At 47.8% G+C, this 12,272-nt stretch overlaps 1 protein-coding gene across 2 annotated transcripts in view; it reads left to right on the top strand.

Moving 5' to 3' along the window:
- Positions 1 to 12,272, top strand: part of LOC120835484 (integrin alpha-5) — a 29,509-nt gene that overhangs the window by 16,426 nt on the left and 811 nt on the right. Inside the window, exons 16-29 of one of the 2 annotated variants that reach the window (XM_040204473.2) lie at positions 206 to 261; positions 749 to 906; positions 1,511 to 1,648; positions 4,512 to 4,579; positions 7,475 to 7,625; positions 7,857 to 7,949; positions 8,317 to 8,396; positions 8,714 to 8,794; positions 8,882 to 8,987; positions 9,096 to 9,254; positions 9,346 to 9,441; positions 10,947 to 11,060; positions 11,672 to 11,773; positions 11,856 to 11,978. In XM_040204473.2, the coding sequence (XP_040060407.2) occupies positions 206 to 261; positions 749 to 906; positions 1,511 to 1,648; positions 4,512 to 4,579; positions 7,475 to 7,625; positions 7,857 to 7,949; positions 8,317 to 8,396; positions 8,714 to 8,794; positions 8,882 to 8,987; positions 9,096 to 9,254; positions 9,346 to 9,441; positions 10,947 to 11,060; positions 11,672 to 11,773; positions 11,856 to 11,978 (1,525 nt within the window). Of the gene's footprint in view, positions 1 to 205; positions 262 to 748; positions 907 to 1,510; positions 1,649 to 4,511; positions 4,580 to 7,474; positions 7,626 to 7,856; positions 7,950 to 8,316; positions 8,397 to 8,713; positions 8,795 to 8,881; positions 8,988 to 9,095; positions 9,255 to 9,345; positions 9,442 to 10,728; positions 10,896 to 10,946; positions 11,061 to 11,671; positions 11,774 to 11,855; positions 11,979 to 12,272 lie in introns of those variants that run through there. The other variant, XM_078091661.1, reaches the window with a different exon arrangement.

Raw genomic sequence — 12,272 nt, forward strand, 5'->3', positions numbered from 1 at the left:
GCTGGATTACATCGTAGGGACGGCGGACTATTAATACAAAATACCATACACAGAGGTAGTCACAGACCGTAAAAACTTTAAAGATTATACATTTTAATTGGAAAAGGATCCGCTGTACAGAAGTACCTCAAACCAGTGTAAACACATCTGTAAAAGCTCAGTGCTGAAGTTCACCCCCCCCCCCCTCCATATTTTTGTCCACCAGTGTCAGCATTGGATTCTGCCTGCTGGCTAATGGAAAGCACCTCCCCTCTCATCTAGGTGAGCCACACACACACACACACACACACACACACACACACACACACATACACACACACACACACACACACACACACACACACACATGGTCCCTATTACCTTGCTTTCTTTGTGTTGCCACAAGTATGCCGGACCTCACTGTGGTCAATTTGGCAGTTAAGATCAAGACTAAAGAACAATCGTGTAAACACGGGGTAATTCGGTGGGCTCTGGCAGTTCAGAAGAAGTGTGTGTGTTCCTACTGCGAGGGTGTGTGTTGTCGGTGTTCTCCACATAGTTGCCGTCGAGAGGAGCCACAGCACATTCCTCTCTTTGAACGCTGCATAGAGAGCAGAAAAGAGGAAAACATGGAGGAGCTTCACCATGATCATGATTACCGTTCTACAACTGTGCATCCACACAGTTTAACACGGCCGAATGTCACGCATCACGTGCCGGCCGTTTCCCGCTGTGCGGCCGTTTCCTTTACGTGTGCATGCTTCCCCAGGCTTCGTGGTGGAGGTTCAGCTGGACAGCGCGAAGCAGCACCAGAGAGATTCCATCAGGAGGACCCTGTTCCTGGACAGCCAGCAGCCCAGCCTGCTGAAGACCCTGCGCCTTGCACACGGGGAACGCCTGTGCCTGGACGCCAGGATCTACCTGCGGGTCAGTCACGCCCGGACGCTCTTTCAAACCTCAATCTGTCTTAACTCGCCTGTCTTTCCTTTTGTTGAGAGGCTTAGTCGCACCAGCGGCACCAGGTGAATGTCATCATCTCGCTGGTAGGGCAGAGGGCAGAAGTCATTTCAAACAGACAGAGCTCGAAGTTGCTGTTTCAAGTGCGCTTTGAGGGGGAACCAGTACAGTACCAATCATCTCATCACTCAGCGGTCACCTGATCAAAGCCGCGGCCTGCCAAAAGTGGAGAGGGCATCTGCCTTGAAGCTAATTGCACGGGCATAATGATCAGAGCACTTTGCTCTTTGGACTGCATAGAAGATGGTTTGAGCGGGAAGTGCCATTCAACACTTGTCTGTTTGTGCAGCACTTCTTCCTTTTACTCTCTTTGAAGGGGCCACATCGCTGTGGCTGCTTAAACAGAATTCATGTTACATCTTAAATAAATCCTAAAATGGACTAAATCCTACATTTGTGGACCATAGTTGCTCTCTGAACATTTGCTTTTCTCGCACATCTATTGGAAATAGGTCTCCAACTCCTGGAGACAAGCAAATTTCACATGAATGACTCGCATCTCTCTCTGTTGCAGGGCGAAGAAGAGTTTCGGGACAAACTCTCCCCTATTTCCATCAGCCTTAACTTCAGTCTGGATCCTCATGCCCTAGTGGACCAGCACAGCCTCAGACCCATCCTGAATTACGGGACAGAACAGCGTGTAGTGCAGAAGGTATGTGTGTTAACCCATAATGCATTGGGTTTTAGAACGTGTTTTGGTGTATTTGGATTGAATGCTGAGGGACTTGCTGGGCTGACACTGTGCTCTCATTCCACACACAGCAAATACTTGGGCGCAAATGGGTAGTCGCGCGTGGCGAGTACAAACGGGCAAAGAAGCAGCCATTAGCTAGTTAGCGTGCTAAGCTACTAGCGAGAGCTTGTCAGAATGGACTCTGAGCAGTTCACGCCTTAATGTAACAAACGTCTTGATGGGTAATGGTGGAGAGCGGCTGCAACTGGTCCCGTCTGCACGGCCTTCGGGAAGAGGAGGAGGACGTTGGGTCACTAGACACAGCGGTCGTATCGCAACGTGGACACCGGAGACACGTTTGGATACTAATTGTAAATGATATCCGGTTGATGTTGAGATCCAATCTTTAAAATACACCTCAAGTATTATTGCTTAGTGTAATGGGGGTAAATAAAGGTAAAGGGTTGTATGTCACACCTTGGGCCGTTTAACAGTGGGCTCCAAACCTTTTGAAAACACTTTATGACAATCTTTTCTTAATGCCATGGTTGAACATTTTAGTAACCTTAACTTTACCAAACAAATATGGGTAAAGTAATATTCTTGGATTCTCATAATCCAGGTGCTAACACCTAATTCCCCGAATAGGAAAGCTGTAAATCCATGCAGTGTTGTCCAACACTTTAAAAGCAGCTACCCATTGAAGTGCTTCACTGTGTTGAGTAGTAAATTGCTTCTATGTATAACATTACCGCGCCGAACAGCCAGACCGCGCCGCTTATGTGGCCACACGCCTCGTGTGTCACGAACCGAGGAGCTGACGATCCCTTCACCGCCATGCCGGCTTACAGAGACGACACGGCGCATTCACACACAACGCAACCAAACCATCCGAAATCAATCTGCGCAGCGAGGCAGGTTTAACAGCACGTCTCAGCCACTGTTTGCGCCGTCTACGCCATTTTCTCATTCACATCAAACGTAACCCCCCCCCCCCCCCATCTTGTGCCGAACCCCCATATGGTTTTAGGTTGCAGAGCGTCGGCATATTAACGGCACTCTGGTCTCCGTTTGAAATGTTTCCTATGTGGCGAGTTTGAAGGTTTACGGAGGGCCGGCGAGTCCTGTGCGCAGGGTGGGGCTGGGAGGGCGCTCGGCTCGCACACATCTGGTTGCGGTTTGTTTGTGCGCGTTGCCAGGTCTCCCCCAGCGGGCGGGAAACGTGCACGTGTTTATTTGAGTGACTGCAAACGTGCACTGCTTTTGTATTTGAATACACCGGCTTTGTTTTGCACCTTTGTGAATTCGATCTGTTGTTGTTCTTTCTTCCCCCCCGACGGGCAGGAATCCGTTTAGCCTAATCGACGGCTGCTGGTAGACCGTCGGTCTAACATTTGAATTTGCATTGTGTAGAGGGAGTCTAGCATGAACTACGCTGGTCGTAGTCCGAGGTCCTGCGTTGTTTACATCCGCTGGCCGGCGGTTTATTCCTAATGATGCAGGCGAGTCTCTCTGCGTCCGCCATCGCCGCCATGTTGGATGCGTATATAGCGCCTTTAAGTCGTCGATGGGTGTGGTCACACCAATAGTCATGTATTTACGTCCCATAATGGCCTCCCCATACGTGGCAAGGTTTACTCATGCTGGCAGAGTGCGCCTTTCTGCACAGGGGCTAAAGGGCTCACCCACGAGGTTTGAGGGGTTTTCCAGTGATGATGACTTCTCAGGAATATATGACTCTTTCCCAGAAGTCGCTTCATGAATGTAGCCTGATGTTATTCCATTCCATGTTTCTCCTTAAAGAATCATCAAACACTTTATTTCACAAACTGTTCGATTAAACAATTCCAGCCTGTTGTTGTAAAGGTGATTCTAAATGCATTTTCCCAATTGAACGTCTGTTACGGTTCAGCATGCGACGCCACTGCCAGCGTGTCCTCCGGGTGTGATTTTTAAAACCTGAGTTTTCATCAAACTTCAACACATCTTGACGTTAACCAACCGAGCTGGAGGGGAAACGGATCGCATGGGTCACACATGTGGGGAGATGAAAAGATGAAAGTGGACGGAGGGAACGGGAAGATAAGTCGGTAGTCATCGCTGGATCTCGAGTCTATTACGCAGCGTGATCCTGTCTGTTTGGTGTTAAAAGGGCGATAGATACCCTCTTGAGTCCTGAGTGGACGTAAAACCCGGGGACTTGAACGAGGAATTTGCGCTGAGACACTGTTAACTATTGCCAGGCCGATTCTTTGCTCTCTGTAGCATTCTTGGGGAATCTAATGTTTCCCATATGTCGGAGAGATGCGGAAACGGCAACAATGACACCGCGAAGCTACTTGGGAGGAAAAGTGGAGAGAAAAGCAAACATCTGAAGAAAAAAAACAACAACAACAATGCATCCAAATCCAACAGCGGCATCAATCCTTTACTGTGGTTCCTTGAGTCATTTGTCACACAAGATTTAAGAGCAGCTGAAGCCCAGCTCTCTTCGAGCCGTGAGGTTTTTGCTCCTCCTCCTGTTTGAGGGGGGGGATACATCATCCTTTCATTCTCCGCGGTTTCCCTATTCTTCCTTTTCTTTGATGAAAGGACGCTGCGTTAGCACGCGGCCTCAGCAGCTGGTTGTCGCAAACATTTGTTTGGGTTTTGTGCGTATGTGGAGGAGATACGCCTCTTATCCTTTCATTAAATCACAAGCAGCGTGCCGGCTTCTGTAAACATCCACTTCCTCCAGAGCTTTTCTCCGACATTACATTCCCTGGAAACCCCTCTCTCCTTTTCATCCATCATAACCGTCCCTCTTCCCCCCCTCCGTTTGTCTCTGTCCTTCTTTCCTCAGGCCCAGATTCAACTCGATTGCGGAGAGGACAACATCTGCGTCCCTGACCTGCAGCTGGCTGTTTACGGGTGAGATTGAAATCACCCCTCTGTTACTTTATTGATGAAGTAGATACGGCCGCGGCGTTTGCCGTCAGTTGGCTGTTTACACATCCAGCAGACACACGGCAACATTAGCATTTCTCCATAGCAGTCGATTAATTAAGTCCAGCGCTTCCTCTCTTTTAGCAGTTTATGGTCTCCACCTCCAACGGTTGCAAATCGGATCTGCGTGTGCAGTTCAGAGCGAAATAGAACTGAATGGATTCGGTCTGCAGATTGCGTTTTCAGTTCTCTCAAAGCAGCAATCTTTGACTTTCGCGTACTATTCTTAATTCTAAGCTGCGTGATTTTCACGCCCACAGACTTTGACTTAAACAACACTGTTGTGAGTCTTTTAGACTGATTATCAAACCAATCCACCACCAACCCTCCAACCGCGCGTCTTTAACTTCTGGATCAAAGGACCGTTGTAATTATTGACATGGTGATAAACTGTGTTGTTCTCTCATGTTGTCTCTGCGGACTGATGCGTAACTGCGGAGACGTCTTTTTCAGATTGTCTTTGTCCCTAAGAAGATAAACGCGAGTGCAAACACGCGCCGGTCAAAAATCCAAAGGGCGGAGCTTCACTTCAGCATCATTGTCCAACGCTTAATCTTTACAAACCCATTTACGGTGGAAATATTAGGATTCATTTTAACAAATTATGAGATTCAAGCAGCAGTGAAGAAGTGAGGATACATAAATGTATTATAATTATGGTTTCAATAGATCTGCTCATATCTGCAACAGCCTTAACACATCCCACATATTGATGTTCGCAGAGAGGAAGAAGACATCGTAATTCGTGTCCCTTTCACTCCGGTCTTTGAAAGCTGTATGTGAAAACACTTCATCCGGTCTGTCAGGTGTAAATCTCACCTCTGGAGTCTCAAGAGGACGCGGAGACACCGACACAGAGCAGCCGTCGTCATGCTATGATTCTCTAAATCCAATTTTAGATTTAGTGGCTTTAAATACTTCGTTATGGTTGTTTTGCAAACAGGGACCGTATTAAATCAGCTGTTTTGATCCATATTATTGCTACAGACAATCCTGTGGTCGCTGGATGTCGGTCGGGACACGTCTCCACGTCTCTCCTGAATTGCAGAGACTCGCAAAGATCCTCCGGCTAGAATCAAATCACAGGGGTTGCATTTATATGGCGTGCGCCTCTATCGTAATTAAATGACCTATGTGCTGAATGAGAGGCATCAACTTTTCAACACTTTTATGAGGAAGTAAATGCTTCCAAACATTTCTTTTGAGCTGTTCTGTCAAATGGATTCTGTGACCTGGAGCCTTTAAGACATAAATCATCAATCGAGACGGGTTTTTACAGCTCATAACGCGCCAACACTGGTGCAGAGATTTACGCCACTTGTGATTCATTATCTGTCCTCGTCGTGGGCGGAGAGCAGCCAAATATTTGTCAGTGTCTCCGTCCATTCATAAAGCGAACACACACACACACACACACTCTCTCCCTCTTTTCCCAGCCCGTCCCGACAGGAGGAGTGTTTTGCATTACAAGGACACGTGATCTCTCTCAGCTGCAGAAATACAATCGCTGCAAAAAGTCTCCCATGAAAACTCAAAAACTCGCCCGTTTGTTTTCCGCTGCAGCAAACCGCCGATGATTCAGCGACTTCGCTAAAAATAACTCATAAATAGCACAGCGTTTAACATTCACTGCCCTTTTGCTGTTGTTTTGGTTTGTGCACCTCCGGCTTCGATGAATCTTCGTGCCGATCCTTTTCCCAGAGAATGAAGCTCCGTGTTGTTACGTCTCGACCGTCCGCTGCAGACTCCTGCCTTCTGTCCTCGGCATCTGCTGCTGAGTGTTGTTGTTGTTGTTGTTCGGGGCTTCGGCGCCGCTTCCTTATCTTGCCCAGCCGTAATTCAGATCATCTGGTGGTTGTCTTTCCTAACCAGGGGTCACTGTGTCCAGACCGGGGGGGAGGGGATGAAAGAGGAACCCTGATTCTGACCCTCAACCAGACCCCACTCAATGGAAACATTTACTGGGGGGAGTGGGGAGAGTGTCCAGAGGATTTATCCCTCTCACTGAAAGTGTGTTTGCACACACGGGGCCGTCACTGTGAACACGGCGCGGTGAGGAGGGGGGGGGGGGGGGGGGGTCGGTTTCCTGGGACAAATCACAGTGATCAGATTTGGGTCATTTCCCCGGGTCAGACACGGACAGATACGTGAAGGAGAAAATGGCCTCCGGGGAGCGTCGGAAAACAGAGGAGCATTGTCTGGAAGGACTTCACGTCTCTGCTTTTCATTAAGTTTTACAATTGCTTCCCTGGCACTTCGGTCGTGGTCTGCACAGAGTCACTTCAAATGAGCGCAGCAGCGGAGGAAGCACTAACGGAACAGTCGGGCTTTATAGGGAGGTGGCCACTCATTTTGATTGCAGTGGATAAAAATGGCCTTTGTGTAATAGATACTCATGGGAGATCCTGGTGGAGTTTGGGGCTCTGCAGCACAGCCTCCGTGTGCTAAACGAGCTGCTTTTGGGTAAATGGTAATGTCAGCATGCTAACATGCTCAAAATGAATCTTTGTGCTGTTTGGCAGATATAAACCATGCTGCCTTCTAAACACGACTTTTTCACTTTTTTTTATCTTCATTATAAAACATTTTCTTTTGTGATCCAATAAGGCAAGAAGTTTAACAGAAATTACAAGACACGCTGAGCCTCACGTCTCACGCATTAAATGTGCTCAATTATCACCTCATTTTGACACTTGTCAATTCTCAACCACATAATAATGAATTTATAACACTAACACAGAACATTTTTGTTGCCCTTCATTTATTTAGTCATTCCTGTGCAGTTGTTAATGCCGTTTGCTTGTGGTTGTCGTCTCCCAGCGACCGAGCGGAGGTTTACCTTGGTGATGAAAACTCGCTGAGCCTGACGTTCAACGCCAGGAACGAGGGCGAGGGAGGGGCGTACGAGGCCGAGCTCTACGTGGCGCTTCCCCCAGAGGCCGACTACAGCGGGATAGCGCGCAGCAACGCGGTGAGCCGGGCTAACTGTCAACCCAACTTCCGCCAGAGACTGTGATACATGCATATACGTATTAATAGGTGTCATTTCTTCATTGCTGGAGCATTGGACATTCTCCATCGTAAGCACAAACCGTAACGCACAGCGCGTTTGCTCGTCGTTGCAGAAGCCTCGTTGCGTTCGTTCCCGCTGGCGTCCCAGCGGAACAGTTGACAGCATTCCATGTCTTTGTGTCCTCTCCAGAGCTTGACTCAGCTGACGTGCAGTTATGATGCAGAAAACCAGACCCGCTATCTGCTGTGCGATCTGGGAAACCCCATGAAGTCCGGTACCAGTGTAAGAGCCGGCGTGTCGTCTCAGTACAATTAAGTCCAGTCAGATTGTTCCTGCATGAAGTCATTCGTAGACAAACTCAACACGTGTCAACTGTATCAACACGATTAAACATACAAAACATAAATCAACCTCCGATGGCGAGGCGGTGGGATATCTCAGACCACGATAAGTTTCCGGCGACAGTTTGATTATTTAAACAGGCTTTTCATCATGTGATGAAACCATCATCCTAAAGGCTCCACAGTGAGTGAAAAACTGTTGAGCAAGAGGAAAGAAACCGAGCCAACGACAGAACTAAATTGAATTGAACATTTCTCATGTTTCCTGAAATGAATTGTGTGCGTTTCCCGTGCGTGTCGTTGGCCAGTTATGGGCCGGCCTGCGGTTCACGGTGCCCAGACTGAAGGACACGCACACTACGGTCCACTTTGAGCTCCAGATACGAAGGTAGGTCCCTTATCAGTCAGTTAGATCATATCGGATCCCTGAATTTAGTTTCTTCTTGCTGTACCCACGTTATCAGTAGAAATGGTGTTAAAGTATTTGTCAGGACATTTACTACATTGTCGGTTTATTTTTAGTCAATAAAGGATCACTCTTGTGCTACAAGCGTTGTGTTTATTTAATTATTGGATTATTGGATTATTTTATTTTTGATATTGGAAGAATGCATAAGAAATATTTCATGATATCAACACAACAATTTTGCCAGGTAATTAACAAACGTTGCTTTCTGAAACAACCTTTATGAATCTGCGTCGCAGCAAAAATGCCAACAACTCAGAGAGCGAGGTGGTGCAGTTTGCGCTGGAGGTGGCGGCGATGGCTGACGTGATTTTGCAAGGGTGAGGCTTCGAGGCAAAGCTCCTCCACTCACATCATTGCATCAACGTTCATGAAGCGCTTTTACCCGTGAGCTTTTCTGTCTGCAGTGTTTCTCGCCCGGACAAAGTCGTCTTCCCCCCCCCCAACTGGAGCGTCAGTCAGAGTCTGAGGGAAGAGCGGGACATCGGCCCGGAGCTCCAGCAGGTCTACGAGGTACCCGCGTCTCACTGCTCTCTCTTTTCATTTCAAAAAATGGATTTCGTGTATTTCGCCACGAAACACGAAGCGCCCAAACCCCCCCCCCCTCCCTCTCTCTTTCAGTTGGTGAATAACGGTCCCAGCGTGGTCAGCCAGTCCACCTTAGTGGTGAGGTGTCCTCTGAGGGCTCAGGGCCACGAGCTGCTTTACCCCGTGGAGGTGGTGACCGAGGGGCCGCTCAGCTGCTCCTCTAAACACACCTTCAATGCACTGAAACTCAAGGTGGGGGGGACACGCGTGCTGAAAACCATTTCCCCCCTCGGCCCGTTCTCCTATCGCTCGATATGTCTGACTGTTGGCTTAATGAATGCAGCTCCAGCCTCCGGCAGCGCTGCTGGGATCCGGCAGCAAGCACCGCATCCGGAGGAGGGAGGAGCACCGAGATCTTCTGGCTGAACGAGGGAACCTGGTGAGGCAAAAATAAATAAGTCCACTTGTAAAAAATGAGCAGGGATAGATTTTCCGTCCCCGAGCTGCTGTATTACTGGTTTGTGTGTATCCATGGACACGGAGCCACACACACACACACACATTATGTAACTACATTAAGTGTGTGAGGGAGAATTTGCACTCCTTTAATGTAGAACCATGAGCAGGTGGTTCCAGAGGTCAGGTAACATCACTTCTTTCTCCGAACCTTTAAACTCCGAAGTTTAAAACCTTGAGTCGATCCACGATTCCTGTCATTTATCATTTCAGATTTGTGGTTTTGTTTAGCCTAGCTTAGCACAAAGACTGGGAGCACGGTGAATCTGTAAACCTAGCTAAGGGAACAGCAGTCAATCGTCAAGCAAATTTAACCAAAGCAGAAGCAGAGATAACCAGCCGTACACCAAACAAGCGGCTTTTCCTTTTTGTTGGTTTTGGCTCGCTCCCGGTTGGAGTCGCCTTTAGTTTCTTGTTTATTACTTTTGGTCAAATCCACCTTGAGCGGACATTTAAGCCAAATTTAAGCCAGGACGAACATGTAACCCCTCCAAACGAAACCACAACAGAGGCTCTTTGAATTGACTCAATGTCTCCTGTGTTGGCTGTTCCGTTTGTGTCTCTCTACTGAGGTGTAAGCGTTAGCTTCAGTCCCGTGGGGTCTTTATACATTCATTTAGTTCATTTGGACCAGAATAGTGAACCGGCCTCTGAACTGGAGTCATAATGACATTATTTGGTCCAACAGAGGAAATGAGGATCGATGTAATGAGCTCTGGGCAACATCTGCGGGTTGCTGTAATTGTCTTCGGGATGAAGTTAATTGGGTTTGTGATTCACTGGGTTCCTTTTCATACGACTTACTGTAATATTTGACAGCTAATCTCTCCTGCTATTCAAATCAAATTGCATAAGGTGCTTCCTGGTATCCGCGTACTACTGAAATAACTTTTTAAAGCGGTTTACCTACCTAAAAATAGCCAGACATCGACATCAGGATCAAAGCTCCCACGACCGCAAGTATAAAGCGGCAATTCAAACTGATGTCAGCGATTTAAAACTACGGCCAGTGGGAGACGAGTGGCAATTAGATTAGATGAAGATACGTATGTCACATGGCTGTGGGATCTGGGTGTTAATCACTTTCTTTTAAGTATTCAGATCCCCTTGGTAGACACTACATACCGACGTCTTCCATTGGAAACGTCAGTAAAATGTTCCAATCTAATGTCTACAGTTCACGTCTACTTCCTATGTCCACTCTTTTTAGAAACTACCTACATTCGGGCTCCGTGTGCAGTTTGATTGATTGAGTTTCATGGATCAGCATGCTCAGTGCCTCCAAATACAAATATTCCCATACTGGATTGTCCTTCCACATCCCTGGTCTTCACGGCCAATATCAGCAGACCAAACCCGTTGCAACCACGAATAGTTGCGCGTGCTGCAGCCCGCGCGTGTTTGACGCAGCCTTTGTCCACCGCACAGACGTGCTCGGCCGTGGAGTGCTGGCAGCTGCAGTGCGACGTCGGGCTGCTGGAGGGGGGAGCTAACGTCATCCTCACCCTACGCTCCAGGCTGTGGGCCGAGACCTTCATCGAGGTGAGACGCGTTCCTCCGCCTCTGCACATTTGTTCAACGGTCTTATTCTGCCCTCTGCCGGTCAGGTCACCCAACTGCAATTACACATATACATTCTATACGGTATTTCTCCACCATTGATGGCAGCCTGTAGTCAAGCAGTGAAAGTAGCAGCAAGCAACACAATGTGTAGTTGAGGCCTGAGGCACGATGAAGGAAGACGGTGCTGCTCGATGTCTTCTGTAGAACTGATTCATTCTTTGTGTTTGTGGAGAATCTGTGAATTGAGTCTGTTTGGTGGAGTATTTTCGCTCAATGTGGGTAAAACTCTTAAAGGGACAGAACAACACAGCGTATCGTTCTTCTTACCTGTAGCGCTGTTTACCAATAAAGACGATTCCCAGACCAATAGTTTCCTGTTTTTTTAATAATCCAAAGTTCCGTTGGTTGCTTTGAGTATTTTCTTTGGCGCTTTTGACCCCGGTGTCATTATATTGTAGCGAAGGCAGTTACTGAATCTCTATGGAACTCGCACCAAAACAATCTACATTGATGGAGAGGAGAAATATGCATTTTTATTTTGCTCCGTTTCATATATATTAGTGCAACGATGTCTGTTTGCTCCTCCACAGAGGGCCTATAAGCCGTACGTTCTGGAGTGCTCGGTCCACTACAAGGTGGAGAGGATGCCGTATTCTATTCCTCCCAAGTTCAAGCCATCGGGATCCAAAAAGGTAACCTCCTCGAATGTTTCCTTTAGATTGTGGTAGAAAGGCGAAGAGGCTCATCTGGTCGCTGTGGCTTCCTGCCCTTCAGGTGGTGACGGCTGTGATATGGAACAAGCCGGACAGCCCGTTCCCCGTTCCAGTGTGGATCATCATCCTGGCGGTGCTGTCCGGGTTGTTGTTGCTCGCCCTGCTCATTTATCTGCTATACAAGGTAACACGCCGGTGGACGCGTTTAAAAGGGGGTCTCCTGGTTTCACTGCGGGGACGCAGCGCCATTTAGTATTCAAAGGAAGGTCAAAGGAGGCCAAAGGCTCACAAAGAGATGCAATAACACGACAAATACCTACTGTCGAAATCAACACACCCCGCGTCCCCCAAAAAGTTTGGAATTTAGAAGAAAGAAATCAAAGAGACGTGTAACCTTTAATAAAGAGGCAAATACCATCCACAACGAGAAGGAAAACAACTTTAAATAAATCCAAGTGGCCTTGTTTCAGCATGACGA

Source organism: Gasterosteus aculeatus, chromosome 17 (assembly GCF_964276395.1).
Source record: "Gasterosteus aculeatus chromosome 17, fGasAcu3.hap1.1, whole genome shotgun sequence".
In the NCBI taxonomy this organism is placed as follows: Eukaryota; Metazoa; Chordata; class Actinopteri; order Perciformes; family Gasterosteidae; genus Gasterosteus; species Gasterosteus aculeatus.